This window comes from Micromys minutus (assembly GCF_963924665.1).
Source record: "Micromys minutus genome assembly, chromosome: 7".
Classification (NCBI taxonomy): Eukaryota; Metazoa; Chordata; class Mammalia; order Rodentia; family Muridae; genus Micromys; species Micromys minutus.
The window spans coordinates 44,984,066-45,011,584 of NC_137976.1; the positions used below are offsets into that span (position 1 = coordinate 44,984,066).

General features: G+C 36.2%; 1 protein-coding gene across 1 annotated transcript in view; it reads right to left on the reverse strand.

Moving 5' to 3' along the window:
* MYH15 (myosin heavy chain 15) overlaps window positions 1-27,519 on the reverse strand; it is a gene marked incomplete at both ends in the record, with an annotated part of 153,367 nt that overhangs the window by 89,010 nt on the left and 36,838 nt on the right. Inside the window, 6 exons of the mRNA XM_080919488.1 lie at window positions 3,817-3,904; window positions 4,738-4,805; window positions 7,426-7,558; window positions 8,938-9,111; window positions 23,415-23,585; window positions 24,500-24,649. Coding sequence (XP_080775614.1) covers window positions 3,817-3,904; window positions 4,738-4,805; window positions 7,426-7,558; window positions 8,938-9,111; window positions 23,415-23,585; window positions 24,500-24,649 — 784 coding nt within the window. The remainder of the gene's footprint in view (window positions 1-3,816; window positions 3,905-4,737; window positions 4,806-7,425; window positions 7,559-8,937; window positions 9,112-23,414; window positions 23,586-24,499; window positions 24,650-27,519) is intronic.

Consider the following 27,519-nt stretch of genomic DNA (forward strand, 5'->3'; position numbering starts at 1 on the left):
TAGTAGATGAATGGATACAAAAATTGTGGTACATATACACAATGGAATACTACTCAGCCACCAGAAACAATGACTTAACCAAATTCTTAAGAATATGGCTGCATCTAGAGAAGATCATCCTGAGTGAGATAACCCAGTCACAAAAGAACAGACATAATATGCAGTCACTGATAGTGGGATGCTAACCTCAGAGGCTTGGACTGCCGCAGAAAGAACTCACAGACTGTGTGAAGTTCAAGAAAAAAAGAAAAGAATAGAAAACAAAACAAAACATAATAAAACGTCATGCTCAATCCTTACACACCAAAAACACGTTGGCTAATTCCAGGTTACACCCTGTTTTACATGTACTTTTTCCTCATTGTAAATATTAAGACCTTAATGCAGAGTATCAAACCTTAAAAAAAAGAAAAAAAAAGCCGAAAAAAAAAAAAAAAAGACAGACCAATCAAAATAACACCCAACTTCTCAACAGAGACTGAACGCTAGAAGATCCTGGAAAGACGCATTGTAGACCCTAAGAGAACACAAGTGTCAGCCCAAGCTGCTATACCCACAAAACATGCAATCACCATAGATGGAGAGACCAAGATACTCCAGACTAAACTAAATTTACACAATATCTGACACCAAACCCAGCACTACAACAATTATAGGTGAAAAGTCCAATATAAGAGGGGAAGCTACATCCTAGTTAAAACAAAAAAATACCTAAGCAAGAAACCAAAAGAAGAAACACACACAGGCACAATTCTACCTCTAAAAGCAAAAATAGCAAAAAACAGCAGTCATTATTCCTTATTATCTGTTAACATAAATGTACTAAATTCCCCAATAAAGAGACATAGGCTATCAGACAGGATACATAAACAGAATCCAGCATTTTTCTGCATACAGGAAACCCATCTCACAGACAAAAAAAGTCACTATCTCAGAGTAAAAGGTGGGAAAAAAACTTCCAAGCAAACAGCCTTAAGAAATAAACTCGAGTAGCAATTCTATATCGAATAAAGTAGATTTTCAACCAAAAGTTGTCAAAAAAAAGATAAGGAAGGACACTTTTTACTCATTATAGGGAAAATTGGTCAGGAGGAACACTCATCCTTAACGTATGTGCTCCAAATACAAGAGCACCCATATTCATAAAAGAAACCTGACTAAAGCTCAAAAAATATATTGTACAACACACAATAATAGTGGGAGACCTCAACACCCCACTCTCATCAAAGGACAGATTATGGAAACAGAAAGTGAACAAGGATGCAGTGCAAGTAGCAGAGGTTATGAACCAATTGGAATCAACAGACAAAAATTCCAACAGAGATCATCTACAGCTGATAAACAAGTTCAGTAAAGTGGCTGGATATAAAATTAACTCAAACAAATCAGTACCTTTCCTCTACTGAAAGGATAAACATGTAGCAATAGAAATTAGGAAAGATACCCTTCACAATAGTCACAAACAATATGAAATATCTTGGTGTGACTCTAAATAAGCAAGTGAAGGACCTATATGACAAGAACTTCAAAACATTGAAGAAGGAAATCAAGGAAGATCTCAGAAAATTGAAATATCTTCCATGATCATGGATTGGAAGGATCAACATTATTAAAATGGCTATCTTACCAAAAGCAATCTATGGATTCAGTGCAATCCTCATCAAAATTCCAACCCAATTCTTCATAGAGTTGGAAAGAGCAATGTGAAACTTAATCTAGAATAACAAAAGACCTAGAATACTGAAATCCATCCTCACCAAGAAAATATCTGTGGGAATCACCATCTCTGACCTCAAGCTATATTACAAGGCATTTGTGTTAAAAACTGCATGGTACTGATACAGAAATAGGCACATGGTACTGATACAGAAATAGGCACGTGGAATAGAATAAAAGATTCAGAAATGAGCACTCACATATATGGTCATTTGATTTTTGACAAAGGAGCTCTAAACTTTCAATGGGAAAAGGACAGCCTCTTCAACAAATGGTGTTTGTCCAACTGGCACTCAGCATGCAGAAGAATGAAAATAGACCCTTTCTCATCTCCTTGTACAAACCTCAAGTGCAAGTGGATCAAAGATCTCCACATTAAACCAGGTACACTGAAACTATTAGATGAGAAAGTACGGAAAACCTTAGAACACATAGGCACAGGAGAAAATTTTCTGAACAGAACACCAATGGCTCGTGCTCTAAGGTAAAATATGTACAAATGGGACTTAATGATGTGGCAAAGTTTCTGTAAGGCTAAGGATACTGTCAAGTAAACAAAATGGCATCCAATAGATTGGAAAAAGGTCTTTACCAACCCCAAATCTGAGAGAGGCCAAATATCCAAGGTATACAAAGAACTCATTTAGACACCAGAGAATCAAACAACCCTATTTAATAAATGGGGTACAGAGCTAAACAAAACGTTCTCAACTGAGGAATATCGAATGGCTGAGAAGCACCTGAGGAAGTGCTCAACATCCTTAGTCCTAAGTGAATTGCAAATCAAAACAAGCCTCTGATTCTACCTCACACCAGTCAGAATGGATAAGATCAAAAATTCAGATGACAACAGATACTGGTGAGGATCAGAACACTTCTCCACTGTTAGTTGGGTTGTAAACTGGTACAACCACTCTGGAAATCAGTCTGGCAGTTCCTCAGAAAACTGAACATAGTACTACCTGAAAACCCAGTTATTCCACTTCTGGGCATATACCCCAGAGACGCTCCAACATACAACAAAGACACATGCACCACAATGTTCATTGCAGCCCTATTCATAATAGCCAGAAGCTGGAAAGAACACAGATGTCCTTCAGTAGATGAATGGATACAAAAATTGTGGTACATTTACACAATGGAGTACTACTCAGCTATCAGAAACAACGACTTGTTGAAATTCTTAAGAAAATGGATGCATCTAGAGAATATCATCCTGGGTGAGGTAACCCAGTCACAAAAGGACAGACATAATATGCAGTCACTAATAATTGGATACTAACCTCAGAAAGCTCTGAACACCCCAGAAACAACTCACAGAGTATATGAAGTCAAGAATAAACAAAGGCCAAAAAAATGAAAAATCATTATGTTTAATCTTTACACACCAGGAAAACTTTGACTATTTCCAGGTTGCATCTTATTTTACATGTACTTTATGCTCACTGTAACTGGTAAGATTTTAATGCACACTATTAAACCTTTAAAAAAAATCAAGTACTGACAAAAATGTATTCATATACTTTTATGCAAAAATGCTTTTAAAATCTGTACATCTTTGTTTTTAAAAATAAATTCATTTAATTAAAATAAAAAAGAAATAATTAAACTATAGATATGTATACAACACACACATCCACCAAACACACACACATACACACACATACACATAAATGAACTTGTAATCTTAAAATGTCTTCATATACAAATTCCAATATTGTTACTTTATATCACAGTCAACCTAATTTGATCACAGTCCATGTGCTAAAATATCATCCTGATTTAATATTCAATCCCTTTAAAAATATTTTCTCTTTCTAATAAATTAGATAGGAGCACATTCATGTCTAGACCTAAAATTCAAAGACCAATTTCATTAGGAGCGTATTTTTGGGAAATCTTTTTGCATGACAATCCAGAAATGAATTCAATGAACCTGGACGAGAATCCTGAGATCTCATTTTTCAGTTCCTACCATCTTTTCTCCTGAAAATCTACATTTATATAAAGGGAATAATAAATAATTCTTCAAAGTGAATTTAACAGGGCTGAACTAAAATACATTCTTTTCTGCAAAGTGTAAAGGTGCCTAGTTCTTACCTGGAATTTTGTTTTTATTGGGATTTATACATCTCACAAAATGAGGTGCTGTTGATTTCAAATCTGTCATCAACTTATTTATGTTCTCCTAAAATAAAAGTCATAATAAACACAAAATCACTTTTCAGGCTGCAAAAGAACCCCATAAAGTCTGAATCTGCCAGTTGAATCTCATACACAACATGAGTTCAATAGTATTACTTGCTTACCAAACACATTATTTCTTCCCTGTGGCAACTCATTACTTACCCAACAGACATAATTCCATTGTGAATCATTTCCAGCTACTTTGAATTTGAATGCTATAGTTTTTGAAGCTAAGAAATAAGATTTCTTTATAAAAGAAGTAATTTCTCAAGTTTTTTATTTTGAAAGCCTTTATTCTAGGTCAGATTCTTTAGAATCACAATCAAGATTGTTTAAAGCATTTTCTTAAGAGTATGAAAGGCAGGCTAGAGAAAAGGAAGAAAAGACTGTGGTGCTGATTCAGCCTTGGCTTCTTTCTACACACCCATCACTACCAGAGTTGATCTTCTCTAGAGGCACAGGAGACCCAAACGCTGGAGAGGTAGTCACTGAGGTGCCTTAGCTTCCTATTGCCTAAGTCATTATGAGCAAGAGTCACACCAGCCACAGAACTAGTATATGGCTGACAAAGCACCTCGTCAGGGCAGCATCACGACATCCAAAGCCCTCCACAATAACAAGATATCTCCATCCTTTCCACCTTAGTGTAAATGTACTTTCTATGAAATCCTAATCATCTTAACTCGATCTCCAAATAATGGTAGGAGACAACTGAATTTACAAAGTTCTTTGACCTCCACATGTGTGTACACTATGGCATGCATGCTCACACACATCACACACACAAAAAAATAAAATAAAAATTACTTAATCGACTTAAAAGATGTAAATTACTTTATGCAGAGATGTAATCAATTGGAATGATGTTCCTTTCTTGTGGGTCTTCTCAGCAAACTGTGTAGCTTAAAAAGCAAAATAGAAAAAAGAAAATGATTCAAAACCTTCTTCTTCAAAAATATATAATGTTATAACAGCGTGGATAAAATCAAATTCATACAAGTTTTTAAAACATGATAGTAGGTACCAAAAAGCTTTGGGAACATGCACATCTTTAACAAAATGACTATGTTGCTTCTCTCTAAAGAAATAATCAGAAATCTATGTAAAGGTTCTCACTCAACCACTATCTAGTCACTGGGGAAATTTGTGAGCAAGAGAGAAATTAAAAGATTTCTATTAAGATGCATTAAATTGTGAATAAATATGCATACAGTAGAATACTCCAAGCTTGAAAATGAATATGTAGATCATATAACAAATATGGAAATATTTTAAGTTTTATTTTAAGAGAACAAGTTACAGATATCTATTCTGGATATCATTATCCTGATTTTTTTTAAATGCACAGTGAGGTTATAATTGACTGCAAATGAAACATCTTGGGAAGTTTGCAAACCAAAATGTTATTAATAGTTACCTACTGTGTAATAAGATAGGCCCTACATTAGCTGCTTATGGCAACACCCATGTGCTTTCAAGGCTTATTTAAAAGGCAAATCTATTTTCCATTCCTTACTGCTGCAGCAAAAGAATCAACACTAATTTAAAATATCTTACAAAGTGCTCTGTAGCTCTAACCCACTCAGATAAACAACTGCAGAAAGGACAAAAGCTACCAGCAATCTGGACACTGCAGGACACCAGTTAGTAGAGAAACATAGATACATATTTTGTGAACCTGAATAGTAATTGTAGAAATACATGCCATTAAATTTAATCATAAATATTCTTTTGGGATACTCGTGTCTGTTAAGTGGATCACCTGACTTCTGTGCACACCAATTTACTTGTTTTCTGAATTGGAATTGATGACAGTTTGAAACTATAACTTTGGTCTAAAATACAACTTGTCGAGAGAAAGTAAGGGTATTGTGGACAACTTAATGTAAAGATGAGTTAGAATTCCTAGAAGCAATTATTTACAACAAGTGCTAGAGTAAGTTTTTTCAAAGGTCTTCCTTTCCCCCTGCATTCTTCCCTTCTGGATAAAAAGAGTGCAGCACACCTTGAACATACAGACTTTAAATTCTGTCCCAATTATCTGGCCATCCTTCCTCTCGGATTCCTCTATGAATGACCAGGATAATTAGCCAACTAAGAGCTGTAAACTATGCAACCACTATCTCACCAACTCAGAGACACCATAGAAGACCCAGACAAAAGTTAACATTCTCTGTCAACCATCCTGAATTTTTTAGGGGTTTCAGGTAAAAGGATAAGAACTTTAAGTCTGGCCACTGCTAAGATACAGTCACTAAAATAGAAAACAGCAGTAATAAAAACCTAATAGTAGAATCATGCTACTGTTCTCCCCCCAAATTGTCAAAATTAAATGCAACCACTTTCATTTCTTTATCCCCTCTTGATACAGGCCCAAAGTACAGCAGACTTGTTCCTTAATTATTCCATCGTGTTCTGAAGAATCTAGTAAAGCTAAATTCTCCATCTACTCCTTGACCATGTTAATCAGGAGGCCTAGATCAGACTAAGAGAGAGACCAGAAATTAACAGTGAAACTAGGTATAAAATAATAGAAAGGTGAGAATGTTAGGAAGTGAGTGCATGGGCTACTGATAGAAGACCTGGCACATTCCACCCTATGTGTGTAGAGTGAATCTGAGCTTGCAAGATATAATATTAACCAAGAGTTTCCATTTTGCAAAGGAAAAAAAAATCCAGAGACATGGGGAAACATTTTGATTTTTCAACCTGTATAAACCAAATAAAGATATAGATAGATAGATAGATAGGTAGATAGATAGATAGATAGATGGATGGATAGATAGATAAATAGATAGATAGATAGATAGATACATACATACATACATACATACATACAAGCATGCATACATACATACATACATACATAAATACAGACATACATACATACAAAGTGCATAGAAAGATAAACTTTGGACCAAAGCTGCCTAAAGAGATCTTGAGTTAGCTCTGCATTGAATTTTTTCTCTATATGATGTAACCTGTAAGTTAATAAGAAAGCAAATTATAACTAACAAAATTATAACTAACCCTGAGCAAGTTGCCAGACCTCAGCCAAATATAGTCAGTCAAGGATTCAAACCATGTTCACATAGATAAGTGAAAGGTATAATTAACAAGTCTGTCTTAATAACTTCTAGTTTTGCATATTATCTTTTTCTTTCTAGATATGAATAGCATCTCTTATTCGTGTCATGATTTGGTGTAATCAGGACTTTAAATTTTTATTTGTTTGTTTGTTTTTTTTCTGCTTTAGACTGCCAACCAATAAAGCCAATTAAGATTCATAAAACCAGATAGATATTAGATAAATATTTAAGGATTATTATTTTGTCCCCAAACCATGCATCAACCTGGGTTGTCAGTTTTTCTCTTTTGTAGGAACATCTAGAAAAAAAAGTGTGAATTAGTCATACACTCAAGGACAGAAAAGACAGCACAGAAAGCAGAAAAGAGCCGTGCAGAAACCAGGTCACCAATCAACCTGATATGAAGGTAAAACATCTGTGGAAACTGACTCACCACTCCCCGCAATGACGTCGTTTGTAAAGAGGCTCGCCAGGACTTTGTTGGAGGACTTCCGAAGTAGAGCCACCACTGTTTCATTAAGAAGCTCTTTGTTCTTTTCAATCCAACCACTAATATTATAAGGGACCTTTGAAAAGACATATGTTTCAGGTAATAAAATAAGAAAAGGTATACATTAATATGGAAAATTGTGCATTGCTTAAAAAAATCCCATGAATTGTATCCTTTTACATTAATTTAGTAACAATATTGAGTAATATTCCAGAAGGCGGTTGTGCAGCCCAATTGGATTTTTAAAAATTTTACATTTTCTTATTTTCATTTTAAAGTAAAATTTATTTTAATTTTTGAGGATACATAGTAGTGAGAAGTCTGAGAAAATTTAATTTTCTAGGGAGAGTTACAAGGAAAAAAGACTCTGTAGTTAGGATAACGTTGCTCTTGCCTACATACACAGTCCTCCGGAAGACTGGCAGGTTGGGGTGTCCCCAGGTTCTGTTGTCCTACAAGATGTCCTCAGTGAACCAATCATATCCTGGCAGAGGTTTATAAAGCACTGGTTTGGACCTCCAACTCTCCCAGGCCTAGTCACATTCCAGATGGCATAAGCTTACTGCCTCTCCTTCTACTACATTCTGAGAGGGATACGCGTTGTTTCTAAATGGATTTTGTCACTTATTTTACCTTTGTGGAATAAGTTCCCCCTGATGAGAGACTATTCAAAGGCCCAAGATACATTTTCAAAGGAAAAGAAAATAAAAAGATTTGACAGATAAGAAAGTAGTTGGTGAGAAAAACATAAAGGAAAGGACAGAAAATGGGACCGACAAAAGATGGATTTGCCTTTATCTCCAGTAGAAATAATTTGTTTTGGCAATTTTATAAGCAGCACTAAAAAAAATTCTATTTTCTCTGATATATAATAAGTACTCAGAAGAAAGTTAGCAAATACAATGGTATTTCACATATTGTTATATTTCATGGTATCAAGAAGAAAACTATTTGGGAACAATTGGGAGATCATTTTAGGTTGAGATGTACTGTTATCATTCATTGTTTATATATCTGCTCTCTTACAATCACTGGCCATAAGAAGGAAAATGGCATATATCACTGGAGAGGCAAGAGATCGCTAAAAATTTTTTTTGCAAATATTTAGAAACCATTACTAGATGCTATTGTTTTTTAAAAGATTATTTTTGCAATCACTAACATATTGTCAAATTAAAATACAAACAAGGGGAGATGTCCCATGCCTTTAATAGCCTTAGGCCTTCATACAGTGGCCATGTTTTGAGACCAAATGGCAGAGTTTACACTGAGATTTTGAACCACTGTGTATAAGCTATCATAGCATGAACAGGTAACACCACCTCTTCTTCACCACTGAAATGTTCTTATCTTATTTAATTTAAACAGTACTAAAATACTATCTGAGGACCTTAGACAAGTTCACTGGATATAGAGACCAGAAAATATGGGCCTGGTAATGTAGGACTTACTTACCACTCCTGCATAATGAGCAAGTGCAAAGTGAACTTCAAAGTTCTCAGGAGATGTGGGTTTCTGGAAGTAAGCAGACTTTCCAAGATGGTGGTCAAAGAGTTTGGTCTTGAAGGTCTTGTCAGTAGCTTTAGGAAGCATACATTCCTCTTCAAGGATAGAAAGGATGCCCATAGGCTTCAGGAGAGGATAAAAGTGAATTAGAAAAATAATCAGAAAGGAGTGTTTCCAGTAGTGTGTCAATATAAATCTCTCCCAAAGAACTCAGTTGACAAGAACAAGCCAATCACATCGTGTGTCTTGTAAATATATATTACATGAAATGTCATGTTAATACCAACAGGGGCAGTGGTGAGCTTCACACTGTAATAACATGTGGGACAGAGAAAATAGGCAAAATGAGAAAATAACTATGAATGAATTAACTTAGTTCCATGCATGTGCTCTGATGAAATCGTGGAAAGAACAAAAACTGAGAATGAAATGGGTGGAAGTGATTTTCACCATGAGACCTCTTTGCTCTGGATAAGAGCAATCTGGAAACATCTGGTTAAAGTATTCTATCAGAGAAGAGAGAAAAGGAAGATGACAGGGATTCCAAAACAGAAGACTCTTGCGTGTATGAGATACTGTCAGAAGCAGATCCATCAAAACCAGGCAGGACACACAGTACAAGGAAAAAGTCACAAAGGTAGATGCAGCTGGACTCCAAAGAACTTACAGGCTGTGATGAGGTAACAAGATGTTGAATGTAATGCAAGCCTTTCAGGGGAAATGGAACATGAAGTGCTGTGAGTTGATTTGTCTTTGAAGGGAAAGACTTGTCTTGGCTGGAGTCAATCAGGCAGACTAAAAAGTTATGAGCTAATGGTGGTCTTTACATTTTAAAGGGCTTTAGCGGTGTACAGGGGATAGGAGAGAAAAATATATGACTTCCTGAAGCAAATTTTCTCTAAATGATCATAGTCTTTGCAACCTGTTTCTTACCTGTTCATTTACTGTGGCACCTGCAAACAAAAATTGGAAGCAATGTGAGGGGGCAGAAGATGGGATTGGGGGTGAGGATGATAACATCTGAAATGTAAATGTGGAGAATATCCAATATAAATAAAATTTGAAGAAGGTGGAAAAAAATGGTGTTTCAGCAATACCACAGGATGGGTACTACTGCTCCCTCATTTGCTACTTCCTAGTCTGGATGGAAACAATGCCAGAGTTTGTGATAAATCATTAGAACTCTGATGGAGTTGAAACTATAACTATGTCACAACTTCCTAATAATGAAAATGATGGATGTAGGACAAGTTTTTAGCCTGAGAATTTCTAATGGAAACTTCCATTAAACAATATGCACAGAGAAACACACATAGAGAAAACACATTTGACCAATGAGAAAAAAAAACAAGGATGCTGATATATATATATATATATATGTCATATATATGTCATTTATATATCATATATATACATATATATTGTTTACCTATTCACTATCTAAATAACTTTGAAGTGCTTTCTAAGATCCCCTCATTATTTCAGATAGAGATGTGGCAGTGTGATTTAGATATAGGCTCCAATTCTGAAACATGTAGCCAAAAAGACATGTAATCCATTACAAAATAGCTCAGAGAAATGGGGGCAATATGAGTCCATAATGCCTAAGATAGAACAAGATTACTTGTTTCAAGAACAAAAGTCTTTGACTCTCTCCAGCCCTTTTCACTCTTGAGTCTGGAGGAGATACTGAGGGTTTGGTCTAGCTTTCCAAATAGATCCTTAAATTCCCATCAGTACTGCTTTCTAAGAGCAACAGCTTATGTTTAAATCTTTTCAGACAGAGAAATCATACCAGCATCAAGGTTCTGGATATATAATTATTAAAAACAAACTTTATATTTAAAATTCCTTCTTTTAAATATTTCACTGGGGCCACAGGAATGAGTTTCATTCTTGTTCCACATAATGGTTCATCAGATGTTTGAAAATAAAATTTTCAATTATTTGTCACTCTTATATATATTATATGCTATTTTTAATAATTAGCCTGAAAATTATTAGTATTATGTATGTGTGTGACAGGGAGATGAACATACACATACCACAGTGCATATGTGTCTGTGTGTGTGTAGAATATAACAAAACTTTATAGAGTGGGTTTTCTCATTCCACCTTTATGTGGGTTCCATGTATAAAAAACAGGTTATGTACATTTTACCTATAAATAATATTGCATAATACTAGACAGATTGCATTTAGTCTTTTATTATATAACATTCTTACTATTGATTATCTTTGTATTCTATGCATGAGACACGATTTTTCATGAGAATAGTATTGGAATATCATATCAAATGGCATCCCATTAATATGTAAGGCTTTTTTTACTTTAAGTATACATTATATATTTCCCTTTCTGAATAGATTAAAATTAAAGAGTGGAAAAAAGAATGCATTGCCAGGTTTCTGTAACAAGCATTTTTTACTCACTAAGCTATCTCGCAGATCTCAGCTTTTCTATCCTTTTAATTTTTTCTTATGAACTTATAACCTACATTTTATAGACAGAACATTGAATTGAACATTCCAAAACTAATTTTTGTACCCTCCATTTATCTAAAGACTTGAAAAGTAGTGAAGAAAGGGGTGTTGTCAGCACAAAGTATCCAATGTATTATAAATGCCTATCTTGTACATAAAACACTTGGCTTTGTGAGTTCTTGGCAACAAGAAAAAATAAGAACAATGAAGGAAAGCAGGAGAGGAGGGGAGAATGGAATGCTGTATCTTAGCTGTTGAAATCATGCACATATGCAATCTCTTAGAAGCTTGGAAGAATGAACTTCATCCCATGCTGTGTAGTTTTCTATATAACAATAGCCAAAGCTGGAAAAACTGATTTTAAAACAGAAGCATCTACTACAAGGAAGCCTGTTAACAAGAGGGCCATGGCAAAGCCTCATAAAGACAGGCATTGCTCACAGTATCCACAACTGAAGAGCCTGGTACCTAGTTCCCAGTGAAGTCAACACTGACTTTGTGAGTAAAAGTTTGATTAAAACAACTACATTTACACTTGAAATGTACTAATTTTACAGCACCAAAAAGAGAAAAATCACTGTCTTCAAGGTCTTTATTTCTCAGTTGCTCTAGAGGTGTAAGCTTCTAATGAACACAGAGCTCTCCAGCAAATAAATTTTCAAATAGGTTGAAAGAAGTAATTATTTGCTATTTCATAACATCTTCAATATTGTCTTATGTTTTTTTCTGTTACTGTAATAAAATCTTTTAAGATAACAGCATCTTAGGAAAGCAGGGGTTTGATTTCCAATTAATCACTGTAGGGACCTTTTAGCAGTATAATCTCAAGACAGCATTTGACATTACTTACAAAGTCAGAAAGGGGAGAGCACTGAGCACATGCTAGTTACCAAGCAACTTGCACTGTCCATTTCATATAATCAGGATTCCCTACTCAGGGAACGGCCCCACTCACAAATAAGATAGCTCTTCCCATACTAATTAATCTAATCAAGAAAATCAGTCACAGACATTTTCAGAAGTTAAGGTTAATCTAGATAATCCCTCACAAATCTTCTTTGAGGCATCAAGTGAAAAACAAATTATATTACACCTTTATTTGACAGTAAATGGTTTGAATCAGTTCTTATGACTCAGAATGTTTGTACTATGTTCTCTCTCTCTCTCTCTCTCTCTCTCTCTCTCTCTCTCTCTCTCTCTCTCTTAAAAATTTTGCACAATCATTTTCTTATTCCTGGTATTTCTGCTGCCTCTGGCTCAAGGTCTCTTGATTTCTCAGTTGTTCTCCCACCATTCTCATTTTATAGCAGATTAAATATCAGCTGCTCCCGTTTCTTTATTGCCTGGCTCAGAACCCAACCTACTTCCATTGCTTAAAGTAAGAAATAAGTTCATTAAGAGTCCTTCACAACCTGTCCTTCCTTTTCCCCTGGGCATTTCTTTTTGAATATTGGAGGCTTCAAGTAGGGATGTGACATTTCCGAGAACTTCCCTATCTCCTTGTGTTCGTGCTTGCCTGTTCTCACATCATCTCACTGTTTATCTATCTTAACTTGCAGAAATAACATCCATCCCTGAAGATGTAGCCTAAATATCATCCCATTCATGTCATGACTTTATAGATCTCTACATGCGCAGGCAACCTCCAATTTCCTGGTTACTCTGGACATTTCTTTGTGTCTTTTAATATAGTTAATTTATATTTAGCAACATTCAAAGATATCTTACATTTATTAGACTTTGCTTTGGCCAACACATGAGATTTCTACATTTTAGGTTGATCATCTGCAAATTATTATGTGATAATTTAGATCCAACACTGTTGTGTTCCTTGACACATGGAGAAAACAAAGAGTAGCTTAGGTACCCCAAACGTAAGTTTCTCTCCCACTGCATATCCTGGATTAGGCCCCCTAAAAAATGACTCCCCCATATGACCAGGTACAGTGCCTGAGTTTCTATTCTTTCTTAGCAGTGTAATTAGACATGACTATCCCATCCTCTTACATAATATGAAAGTCACCTTATTGCCTCAAAGTCTGCCTCCTTCAGCCCTTACTTATTCATTCTGTTCTGGCAACAACCTTCATCTGACCTCAAGTGTATGGGGTGTCAAATTCCTAAGAATATGAGCAAAATATGAACATAGCATATGTCACATGAATGTGACAAATAAGTTGTTGATCTACTCTGCTCGATATTAGAAGCCTCATGTTCATTCTCTTACATAACCTAGGGAGAGCCATGTCTCAGCAACAGGGTGAAGATACAAGTAATTGGATAATAGATTAGTCTATGTAGTGGGAAAAGTCTTGGTTTTAAGACATCTTTTTAATCATAAGAGAAGTTTCTTGATTAGAAAGACAATGCCTTCCTGGACCATATTTCTTATTACTCTTAGTCTGACTCCTCAGGAAATTTCTAGTAAACAATTAATTGATGGGTGAACATTGAATACATGCTTCAATATGGAAAAGTTTGAATTCCGGAACTTAGGCTTCTTGGTTGGGAACAATAGTCAGGCAAACTGAAAAAAAAAAAAAAAGCATGAAACTATACATTAAAAAATCTGCATGTCCCACCCGGTGGGGACTTCAGAACACAGAGCGGAGCCTGGCCCATCTGCCACCAAGAACGGCAGCTCATAGAGGCTGAGCAACTGGTGGGTGGGAGACCTGGGCTGCCAGGGAGCAGAGAGATCTCTGTGGAGTGCACACGGAAAGTGCACCCACTCACTTGCCCTGCCCTGCCCTGCCCGATCCAGCAACCAAGAACAGAAATTTCGATCTTCTGTTTCCACCCAGTGGCGACTTCAGGACACAGAGCGGAGCCTGGCCCATCTGCCACCTAGAACGGCAGCTCGTAAAGGCTGAACAACTGCTGAGTGGGAGACCTAGGCTGCTGGGGAGCAGAGGGATCTCTGCGGAGTGCACATGGAAAGTGCACCCCCTGCCTTGACCTGCCCTGTCCTGCCAGATCTAGTGCCCTGGAACAGAATTTAGGAACTTCTGTTTCCACCCAGAGGCGACTTCAGAACACAGAGCAGAGCCTGGCCCATCTGCCACCCAGAACGGCAGCTCGTAGAGGTTGAGCAACTGGTGGGTGGGAGACCTGGGCTGCAAGAGAGCAGAGAGATCTCTGCGGAGTGCACACGGAAAGTGCAAACCCTGCCTTGCCCTGCCCAGCCCTGTCTGATCCAGCGACCAGGAATAGAACTTTGGAACTTCTGTTCCCACCCAGCGACACTGAGGCATAAAACGGGGCTCGACCAATCTGCCACCTGGAGCACTGGAGATCCAGGGACACAGACCAGATACAAGGGAAAGGCAAGAACATATTACTGACAACAAAATGGCAAGAGGAACGCGAAAGAGTATATCCCAAGGAAACCAAGACAACCTGGCAACACCAGAACCCAGCTCTCCCATAAGAGAAAACATCAGAATACCAAACACTCCAGAAAAGAAAGACACAGACCTGAAATCATACCTCAAGATGCTGATAGAGATACTTGAACAAGAACAGGAGGAAAAGCAAAAAGATTCAGAAGCTTTTAAAGAAGAAACAAGAAAAACACTCAAAAAACTCAAAGAACTAGAGGAAAAGAGAATCAAAGAGATGAAGGAATGGAAGAGGGAATTTAAAACAGAAATTGACACGATAAAGAAAACACAAAAAGAGATAACCCTAGAAATAGAACACCTAAAAAAGAAATCAGGAATCACAGAAGCAAGCATTTCCAATAGATTACAAGAGATAGAAGAGAAAATCTCGGGGGCAGAAGACAACATTGTAAACATAGAAAAAACAGCCAGAGAAGATGCAAAAAACAAAAAGCTCCTAACCCAAAATGTCCAGGAAATCCAGGACACAATGAAAAGACCAAGGATAATAGGAATAGAAGAGGGAGAAGAGTATCAACTAAGAGGCACAGTAAATATCTTCAACAAAATTGTAGAAGAAAACTTCCCTACCCTCAAGAATGACATGACCACGAGCATAAAAGAAGCCTTCAGAACTCCAAATAGGTTGGACCAAAAAAGAAATACCTCCCGACACATAATAGTAAAAACATCAAGTGCCCAAAGCAAGAAAAGAATACTAAAAGCAGTAAGGGAAAAAGGTCAGGTAACATATAAAGGCAGGCCAATCAGACTCACACCCGATTTCTCAACAGAGACTATGAAAGCTAGAAGAGCCTGGACAGACATCATGCACACCCTAAGAGAGCAAAAGTGCCAGCCCAAGCTGCTATACCCAGCAAAACTATCAATCACCATCGATGGAGAGATGAAGATATTTCAAGACAAATCAAAATTTACACAATATCTGACCACAAACCCAGCACTACAACGAATTTTAGGTGGAAAACCCAATACAATGAGGGAAAATAGAGCCTAGTAAACACAAGAAAACTCCTAAACAAGAAAACCAAAAGAAGAAAAAGACACAGACACAACTCAATCCACAAAAGCAATAATGGCAGGAAACAGAAACAACTATTCCTTGATATCTATCAACATTAATGGACTCAACTCCCCAATAAAGAGGCATAGTCTATCAGACTGGATACATAAAAAAAAAAAAACGAGCATTTTGCTACATACAGGAAACTCATCTCAGAGACAAAGACAGACACTATCTCAGAGTTAAAGGGTGGGAAAAAAACTTTCAAGCAAACAGCTCCAAGAAGCAAGCTGGAGTGGCTATTCTAATATCGAATAAAGTAAATTTCCAACCAAAAGTTATCAAAAAAGATAAGGAAGGACACTTTTTACTCATTACCAGAGAAACCAGTCAGGAGAAACTCTCAATCTTTAACATATATGCTCCAAATAAAAAAGCACCCACATTCATAAAAGAAATCCTACTAAAGCTCAAGAAATATATTTCACCTTACACAATAATAGTGGGAAACTTTAATACCCCACTCTCACCAATGGACAGATCATGGAAACAGAAACTGTACAAGGACACTGCAAAACTAGCAGAGACTTTGAACCAACTAGAATTAATAGATATATACAGAACATATTATCCTAAAGTAAAAGAATACACCTTCTCAGCACCCCATGGCACCTTCTCAACAATGGACCACATAATTAGACACAGAAGAAGCCTCAATCGATATAAAAAGATTGAAATACTCCCATGCATCCTCTCAGATCACCATGGTCTACGGTTGGTCTTCAACAACAACAAAGACAACAAAAAGCCCACATACACATGGAAACTAAACAACGCTCTGTTAAACGATAGAAGGGTCAAAGAAGAAATAAAAAAAGGAAATAAAGATTTTCTAGAATTCAACAATAATGAAAACACAACATACAAAAACCTATAGGATGCAATGAAAGCAGTACTGAGAGGAAAACTCATACCCCTAAGTGCTTCAAAAAGAAACTGGAGAAAGCTTACATCAGCAACCTGACAGCACAGCTAAAAGCCCTAGAACAAAAGGAAGCAGATATAACCAAAAAGAGTAGACGGCAAGAAATAATCAAAATTGGGTCAGAAATAGACCAAATAGAATCAAAAAGAACCATTGAAAAAATCAACAAAACCAAGAGTTGGTTCTTTGAGAAAATCAACAAGATTGAAAAATCCCTAGCAAGACTAACTAGAGGGCAAAGAGAAAGTAACCAAATTAACAAAATCAGAAAGGAAAGTGGGGTCATAACAACTGAAACTGAGGAAATTCAAGAAATCATCAGATCCTACTACAAAAACTTATACTCCACAAAATTGGAAAATCTGGAGGAAATGGACAAATTCCTAGACAGATACAAGATCCCAAAGTTAAACCAGGACCAAGTAAACCATCTAAATAACCCTATAGCACCTAAAGAAATAGAAGAAGTCATCAAAAGTCTCCCAACCAAAAAAAGCCCAGGTCCAGACGGGTTCAGTGCAGAATTCTATCAGACATTTATTGGGGATATAACACCAATACTCTCCAAACTATTCCAAAAGATAGAATCAGATGGAATACTACCTAACTCATTTTTTGAGGCTACAATAACCCTCGTACATAACCACACAAAGACTCTACAAGGAAAGAGAACTTCAGACCAATATCACTTATGAACTTTGATGCAAAAATATTCAACAAAATCCTTGCAAAACGAATCCAAGAACACATTAAAACGATCATTCATCATGACCAAGTAGGCTTCATCCCAGGGATGCAGGGATGGTTTAATATAAGAAAATCCATCAATGTAATCCACCATATAAACAAACTTAAAGATCAAAATCACATGGTCATCTCACTAGATGCTAAGAAAACATTTGACAAAATCCAACACCCCTTCATGTTAAAAGTCCTGGAAAGAACAGAAATGCAAGGTCCATACCTAAACATAATAAAAGCAATATACAGCAAACCAACAGCCAACATCAAACTTAATGGCGAAAACTTGAAGCAATACCACTAAAATCAGGGACTCGACAAGGCTACCCACTCTCCCCCTACCTATTCAACATAGTACTGGAAGTTCTGGCTGCAGCAATTTGACAGCAAAAGGAGATCAAGGGGTTACAAATCAGAAAGGAAGAAGTAAAAACATCACTCTTTGCCGATGACATGATAGTGTACTTGAGTGACCCCAAAAGTTACACCAGAGAACTTCTACAGCTGATTAACAAGTTCAGCAAAGTGGCTGGATACAAAATTAACTCAAACAAATCAGTAGCCTTCCTATACTCAAAGGACAAACATGTGGAGAAAGAATTTAGGGAAAAGGTACCCTTCACAATCGTCACAAAAACTATGAAATACCTTGGTGTGACTCTAACTAAGCAAACTTCATGGTACTGGTACAGAAATGGGTACGTGGATCAATGGAATAGAATAGAAGATCCAGAAATGAGCCCTCACATATATGGTCACCTGATTTTTGACAAAAGAGCCGTAAACATTCAATGGAAAAAGGACAGCCTACTCAGCAAATGGTGCTGGTCCAACTGGCACTCAGCATGCAAAAGAATGAAAATAGACCCTTTCTTATCTCCTTGTACAAAGCTCAAGTGTAAGTGAATCAAAGATCTCCACATTAAACCAGATACACTGAAATTATTAGATGAGAAAGTAGGGAAAACCTTTGAACACATAGGTACAGGAGAAAATTTCCTGAACCAAAGACCAATGGCTCAAGCTCTAAGGTCAAAGATTAACAAATAGGACTTAATGAGATTGCAAAGTTTCTGTAAGGCTAAGGACATCATCAAGAAAACAAAACGGCAACCAACAGAATGGGAAAAGATCTTTACCAACACCACATCAGATAGAGGCCTAATATCCAAGGTCACGAGGAACTCAAAAGCTAGACACCAAAGAATCAAATAACACTATTAAAAAATGGGGTACAGAGCTAAACAAAGCCTTCTCAGTTGAGGAACACCGAATGGCCGCGAAACATCTGAGGAAGTGCTCGACATCCTTAGCCATCAGGGAAATGCAAATCAAAACAACCCTGAGATTCCACCTCACACCAGTCAGATTGGCCAAGATCCAAAAATCAGATGACAGCAGATGCTGGCGAGGCTGCGGAGAAAGAGGAACACTTCTCCACTGTTGGTGGGGTTGCAAGCTAATACAACCACTCTGGAAATCTGTCTGGCGATACCTCAGAAAATTGGATATAGTACTACCTGAAGACCCAGCTATTCCACTTCTGGGCATATACCCCAGAGACACTTTAATACACAACAAAGATATATGCACCACAATGTTCATAGCAGCTCTATTTATAATAGCCAGAAGCTGGAAAGAACCCAGATGTCCTTCAGAAGATGAATGGATACAAAAATTGTGGTATATTTACACAATGGAATACTACTCAGCCACCAGAAACAATGACTTTACCAAATTCTTAAGAAAATGGCTGCATCTAGAGAATATCATCCTGAGTGAGATAATCCAGTCACAAAAGAACAGACATAATATGCAGTCACTGATATTGGGATGCTAACCCCAGAGGCTTGCACTCCCCCAGAAACAACTCACAGACTGTATGAAGTCCAAGAAATGAAGAAAACAAAAAAAATATATTTAACAAAACAAGAAGACTTTGACTATTTCCATGTTGCGTTTTGTTTTGCATGTACTTTACGCTCATGGCAACTATTAGGTTTTCAATGCATACTGTCAAGCTCTTGAAAAAGTCAAGTACTGACTAAAAAATATATTCACATAGTTTTATGTAAAAATTATTTTAATATCTGAAAAAACAGTACTGACAAAAATGTATAATTTTAAGCAAAAAAATGTTTAAAATCTCTACATTTATCTTTGTTTTGTAAAATAAAGCTGTTTAAAAAAAGGGGGAAGGACTGAAGGGACTGAAAGGGTTTGAAACCTCATAAGAACAACAATATCAACCAGTCAGATCCCTGAGAGCTCCCAGAGACTAAGCCACCAACCAAACAGTACACATGGAAAGACCCATGTCTCCAGTTCTTTATGACCTTATCTGGCATCAGTGGGAGGAAGGGCCCTTGGTTCTCTGAAGGCTCAGTACCCTACACCTTAGGGAAATGCCAGAGCGGTCAGACAGGGAAGAAGAATAACATTTGGAATGTAAATAAATGAAATAGCTAATAAAAATAGAAAGATCAAAAAAATCTGCATGCATATAAAATATAACTAGATACTAATATTATTTTATATAAAAATAGAAAAATTAGCATAACCAAAAGCTCCTCTTAGGAGACTGCAATATATATTTAATGCTGAGATGTTACCAGGGTTTAAGCTATTTTAGACAATTTTTGGAATATTTGCTGGCTACTGATATGGAAAGTCATTGTCTGACAGCGTATCACTATATAGAAGCAATTAAAACTTATTCCAATAGAGAAATTAATTCATCCCTAGCCATGGAGCTATTAATAGTTGCTGGGAGAGGGATAAAGAGTTTTCTCCAAGAGTGTAGCCCCTGATATTCTAGCTATGTTCCAGCAGAAGACCAGATGTTCTTCTTGGGAACACATACTGCTCTTGAAGGATTAAAAAGCAAAACATAAATTTTAAAAGTTGGGTTGGTAGGGAAAAATGGTGATTCTTAGAGAGTAAGGTGATGGATGCAGGTGATCAAAACACATCCTACAAGACATTCAAAGAACTAATAAAAAGGTAAAAAGGCAAATTAAAGAGAAAAGTGTTAATTTGGGCCAAGTCAGGCATGTAAGGCTAATAATGTAATCCACTGTGTAATATACTCAGCATCTATTATGATGGTAAAGCCTGAAGTGAATTTTCTCTTGAGGCTAAAATAATTTTAAAACCTTATTCTAATCCCATAGGAGAATTTTAGAGCCTTTAAAAAGATACTGAAAGAATAGTAAGCTCTCAAGCTCAAAACTTTGGATATTTGTCAAGAAATTACAGGGATAATCTCTTTAACAAAGCCTTGTACATAGCCCTAAATATGTAATTATAATACTTTAATAAGTAAATTGAATTCCGAACTACAAAATTTCAGTAATAAAACAGGTGTGAGTTAATCCTATAATAGGTTTGTTCACAGCATTTACGTGGAAGAAAGTCATTGTAAGCTTAAAGAAATAAATTAATGGCTATGCTGGGTTCTCAAAATATATAATGGATTTAGTATGAGACGAATATTTTGTAAGCATGAAAAGGTGCAACTTTTATGTCTAAAATTTACTTTTTCAAGTCCAGCTAATTGGTTGACCAGTAATGCAAAACACGAGAAACTCCTATTTTAAAAGTCAAAAACTCATATTTTAAAAGATGCTATCATGTACTTTAAGATAATTATAATACCATCCAATTATCTAATAAACCAATACTGACCAACACTCTGGACAGTATAGTTGTTTTGCATTGTGGTGGCAAATTCAATGGCTGGAAACCTACTAGGAAGAGGAGAACAGACAACAGTCACAAATAAATCAGGAAATATGCATCCTGGGCAGGGAGTTGACATAGGTTTCCTCATAGTTCGCAGGAACTGCAGTTATGGGATGGTCATAGACCACCCAGCTGATAGTGAAGCTAAAGTTCCAATGGCAAGGCCAAAGAATGAGTCTGTGTTATTCTGAGTTGTGTTGCATGACGCCCACTGCATTGATCTCATTATCTCAAGTTTATAGACGAAAGCATGAAGGAGTTATAGATGGAGGAACATGATTTGCCTGTCACTGAAAACATAAAAAAAAAAATGAATAGGGGAGGGGAAAGAAAAGTTTTCTGCCTTTAAATATGCAGTGTAAGTACAATACAACATATTTTGTATAGATTGAAGTAGTGTAGTTACTTTGAATTTAAGATTTCCCATGAGTTATTCTATATCAAGAACTAAGTTTTATCATTATATAAACAATTTTCTCTCCAAATCAATATACTGGATCTTTTCAAAATATTGTATTTAAAAGAGAGTTCTTGCTATTAATCTGACCTGAGTTCTTTGAAATAGTTGAAGACTTTTCTTTGTTTTCCAACACCTGGTCAATGTTTTTTCACATTTTTATTAAATCAGTAGAAAATCAACAGGAAATTACATTGACATTGTTAGAACATAATTTGGAGAACTTGCCAGAATAAATGAGGCAATAACCTCAGGTCAAACGAGAGTCAATCACATTGACCTGACATGGTCTGAGCAATCTCCACATCCCTGCTTTCTATTTGAAAATAGTGTCTTATCAATAGCAGTGTCAGCAGGTGACAGAAGTGACAGTTGCTAAAAATGAAATCTTTTTCTTTGCTAATATGAGCTTGGTTTTATCTCTAGTCAAAAACCAACATACATGTGTGTACACATACACACACCAACACATGTACACACACACACACACACACACACACATATATATATATATACCAACATACAAATGTGCACACATATACACTCACACCAATACATACATACAAACACACACGTACCAACACACACATGCACACATACACACACACCCAAACACACACAATTCACTGCAGTATGGTCAGTTTATTACTATTATTTTAATAAGCTTATAGTGATATGAGGAATCCATTTTTTTATTCAACTTTTCCCTTCCATTTGGAAGTCACTGACCAGAGTAAATTATTGTGATGTTTCTTCTTTTTAAGAATATTATCTAAAACCTTAAATTATCTGTACAGAACAGTGTATTTATTTAATTTCCACATCCTTCCTTACAGGGTTGGTGACAAAGGTTAGAGTATCCAAAGAACTTTCAGGAAGGCAAAGGCTTTGGCCTGCTTAGACTTGTCTCTAAATAGTACTGAAATTCCTGATAAAGCCAAGAATGGGCGCAGAGATACTAGTATGTGACAATGTTTGTTCTTGTGGACTAAGAACCAGAAAAGAGAACATGAACTTTCCTACAAAACCCCATAGAATAGAGTAGTAGAGGGGGCTCACACAATTCAAAAACCATATACAACTAATTTAACAAGCCATAGAATGCTGTGATAAATTATTTAAACTAACTGGCACTGATACAATTAAACAAACAAATGATATTCTGTGTGGTTTTAGATCAGCTTTTAGATCAGTTGTTTACCTGCATGCTAATCTGTCAAATTTTCTTAAGCTTTCCCGGATATGTGTATACCCACTGTTAATAATGACGGTGCTACAGAGTTCACATTTTCATCTCTGATTTCCCTTGAGAAAAACAGAGATTAGCCATTTGATTTTAAACAAACCCTTTTGCATTTTAACAATGGAGATCAAGCATAAGCTACAGGTGTACAGACAGGCTATATTACACATGATGGTTTATGGCAGGTTATAGGAAATATTAGTTGTGATGTCATGGGTCTTGAACACAAAAGCCACCAGGAGAAAATGGATGGAGCCTTCCAGACCCGTTCCCCATCAGGCCCTTTCCTGAGATGGATCAACATAGTAAGCCATGATAGTTTGTAAATGAAAATGGACAAGAAGACTAATACGCATAAACTGTACCTTCTCAATGAGATCGATGCAGGCTTGCAAATCCAGACCATAGTCAATAGACACCCAGTCAAGTCCTTCTTTCCTGTATTCTTCTTGCTCCAGAATAAACAGTTGCTGATTGAAAAACTGTTGTAACTTTTCATTGGTAAAATTGATGCAGAGTTGCTCAAGACTATTGTACTATAAATGGGTAGGAAGGAATGTTAAAAATTCCACTTGCAAGAATACATGCTAATAGGGGAAAAAAAATGTAGCTACCATCACATGATGGCAAGAATACTTAACCATTAAAAGTGATCAGCTAAATTCTTGTCTCCTTCAGATAGATAGATAGATAGATAGATAGATAGATAGATAGATAGATAGATAGATACACAAACTAATGGTTATTTTAATAAAATAATGTTCAATGGAATTGTGATTAAAAATTTGGAAAAGACTTCTATTTACTTTGACTTAAACATGGATTAAGAAATTAGATAACACTAATTGTACTAATAATGAATGTTACTAATTGTAGCTATTCTCTAATCAAAATAGTCTTTGGAATTTAGGTATAAATATTCATTTTATTCATTAATTTGGTTTTTTAAATATGTTCTAATTAAAATAGCCTTATATCAGTTTCACCTTCTTATTCTCCCTGCAACCCTTCCTATGCTCCCCCACTCTCAAGCTGATGACCTCTTTTTTTTCTAATTACTATTGTTAAATATATATATTTATATATATATATTATATGCATAATACAAATATATTATAACAACCTGCTGAGTCTGTTTTTGTTGCTTATGTGTATATCGTTTCAGGGTTAACCAACCATTCTGTATGGACAACCTATAACAAGCTCATCCATGGGAGAGACTAATTTTCCTTTTTTGAGGAGTTATTAGTTGCCAATAGCTATTGTCTAGGAACGATATCCTGTAAGGCATTCAAGCAATTCCTCATTACATATTAGCATGCTCAGTGATATTAAGTATAACGATTCTTGGTACGTTTTGATCATGTTTTTCCATGATTACATTTCACAACTCAAATTTTCTATTCTCATTTAAATATTCATTGATTTTACTCTTACCACGTATACTTACCTCAAGTATTTCAAAACCAGTGATGTCAAGAATACCAATGAAGAAGTGGCTTGTCACCTTAGCTTCCAGGACCTGGTTCATGCGTGCCACTAGCCACTTAAACATCCTCTCATATATTGACTTAGACAGTGCACCAACTGCATAGGTTACCTAGAAATCATATTTAATTTTTTTCTCAAAAATTATAAGAATAAATCTTTGTAAAGGGGTGTGGACAGATAGCTCAGTGGTTTAAGACCGCTTGCTATTTTTCCAGCACCCAGCCAGCTCACAGCTGCTTGTGACTCCAGTTTCAGGAGATCCAGTTCCCTCTTCTAGTCTCACGTGCTTACCCTCACACAGACTCACAAAAACAACAAAAGTAAATCTTTAGCATGTCCCTGCAACAATGTTTGAATTAATCATGGGCATTGTCTATCTACAAACATCTTCTAGTCAAACTGGTATATGTTTATTAATTTTCTATGGTCTTAGAATTCTGGTGAATATAAGGAGAAAAGGAGAAGAAAAGCAAGAATGGTTTGGGAAAAGATTTTTAAAAGTTAACACTGTGCCTCCTTATCAAATGTATAGGTGAGAGAAATGATGTTCTTATTAACAATAAACTAAATATCCCAAGGTATGTTTTGGTAAGATACTCCAGAGCCTGGTTCTGAACACTGCGGTCTTAAAACCTCATCTTAGCATCAGCATTGTCTGCAGCAAATAATTAAATAAAAAGATATATCAGGAGGATTCAGTCCCAGCCCCAAGTGCACTGAATCTGAAGAGTAATACTATTCAAACATTCACTCCAGCCAGTTGCTAGAAAATCCTTTTACATCATTTAAAGACTTTTCTGCCCTTAATACCTAATGGTGTGTCTTATGTTATCTATTAATTTGTAATCTGCCCTTAGCAAGAAGTCTGTTAATTCAGTTCACCCGTGGTTCCTTTTTCAGACATCTTCTCCTAGAAATGTGCTTTCATTCACCCTCTTTTCCCATTCTTGATCTATAAATGTCTACTTGCCATGGTTGTAAGCGGAGTTGAGTCCAAAGTCACCTTCCTGTTGCAACATCTCTATTAGTCCTAAATAAAGTATCCCTTATTATCAAATGAATATTAGGCTACTTCTTTTTAAATGAACTGTGTCAAATAAAGTTTTTAAAGTGTTAATATTTAACATTAAAAATCTGTGACCCCCGGAACATGCTTGACAATTGTTGATGCTGCTGATTGATAAAATGAATGACCATTAGCAACTTACCTATCTTCCCAGAAGTTCCCTCTTGTAGACTGTCTAATTTTGACTTCCAACTCTTTATTTTTTTAATTTATTTATATTTATTATTTCATTATATTTCAGTGTGCTCCTCACCTTTCTGAATCAAGAATTACCTTAGTGGAAAACCATCCTGGAACAGATTTTTCTGTCATGGTGAGGCTCAAAAAATTCTCTTTTATTCTCCGCAAGATGATGAGGTAGTTTGTTTCTTTAATTTTGAAAAATAAAATTCTAACTTTCTTAACTAGTTCTATCAGAATAAAATCTGGAGTTTCAAATTAATCCCCTGTAGTACATTATTTTAAGAGGTGGATGTTTAATTACAGTCTTCATACAGCTTCCTTGGTTATATAAGAAGAAAGACCTTAATCTATAATCACTGCATATCATACATACTTGTTATGGTAGATGTCTAAGAAACAGTGACACTGACAAATATGTCTAATCCTAATGCTAGGGAGTAGCTCAGATACTTCTGATCATGTGACTCACCTTCCACCTAAGTTAATGATTATACAGCACTTGCCAGTTTACAGAGCACTATGCTAAATGCTGGATGTAATCCACAGCTTTAAAGGTCATTAAGGTTGCCTGAAATGTTTCCCCAAATAAAATGTCATAAAACATTCCTGATCCACTTACTCCTGAGTAGCATAAGACTACAAATAAATAAATAAATATTTCTCTCTGTGTGTCTGTCTGTGTCTTTCTTTCTGTCTGTCAGTCTGTCTCTCTCTCTCTCTCTCTCTCTCTCTCTCTCTCTCTCTCTCTCTCTCTGTGTGTGTGTGTGTGTGTGTGTGTGTGTGTGTGTGTCTGTGTGTGTGTATGTGTGTGTGTGTGCGTGTCAGCATTGATAATTAAATCTATACTAGGCAAGTAGTCCACTACTGAGGTACATCTCCAAATGTATAAGTTAAACAGACAGTTATAAAACTATCATTTTCACTTATGTTTAGAGTAGATCAGACATTTCCCTTACCCCTAGTAAACTCTGCCACTGAGGCCAAAGGTAATTCTTTAATGTTCAAGACTGTTGTGGATTTCATATATCCAGTTTATCAACTATATGTAGTGAATTTTGATATTGTTTTTGTTTTTGCTTCTTTGGGGTCAGAGGAAAGAGAAGTTGATACAATTTCACAGGATTCTCGATAGCCTCAAACTCATTCATCCAGAAATGATCTTGAATCCAAATTCCCAAGCCCCTGCCACTTGAGTGCCTCCTAAGTTTCATCAATGTCTAATACTAGGGGGTGTATGTATGTGTACTTTTTGTTTAGCCCTGTACCCCACTTTTAATAGAATTGTTTGATTCTCTGGTGTCTAGCTTTTTGAGTTCTTTGTATACATTGGATATTAGGCCTCTATCTGATGTGGTGTTGGTAAAGATCTTTTCCCACTCTGTTGGCTGCCATTTGTTTTCTTGACAGTGTCCTTAGCCTAACAGAAACTTTGCAATCTCATTAAGTCCCATTTGTTGATATTTGACCTTAGACTACGAGCTATTGGTGTTTCGTTCAGGAAATTTTCTCCTGTGCCTATGAGTTCTAAGGTTTTCCCTACTTTCTCATCTAATAGTTTCAGTGTACCTGGTTTAATGTGGAGATATTTGATCCACTTGCACTTGAGATCTGTACAAGGAGATAAGAAAGGGTCTATTTTCATTCTTCTGGATGCTGAGTGCCAGTTGGACCAACAACATTTGTTGAATAGGCTATCCTTTTTCCATTGAATGTTTATACCTCCTTTGTAA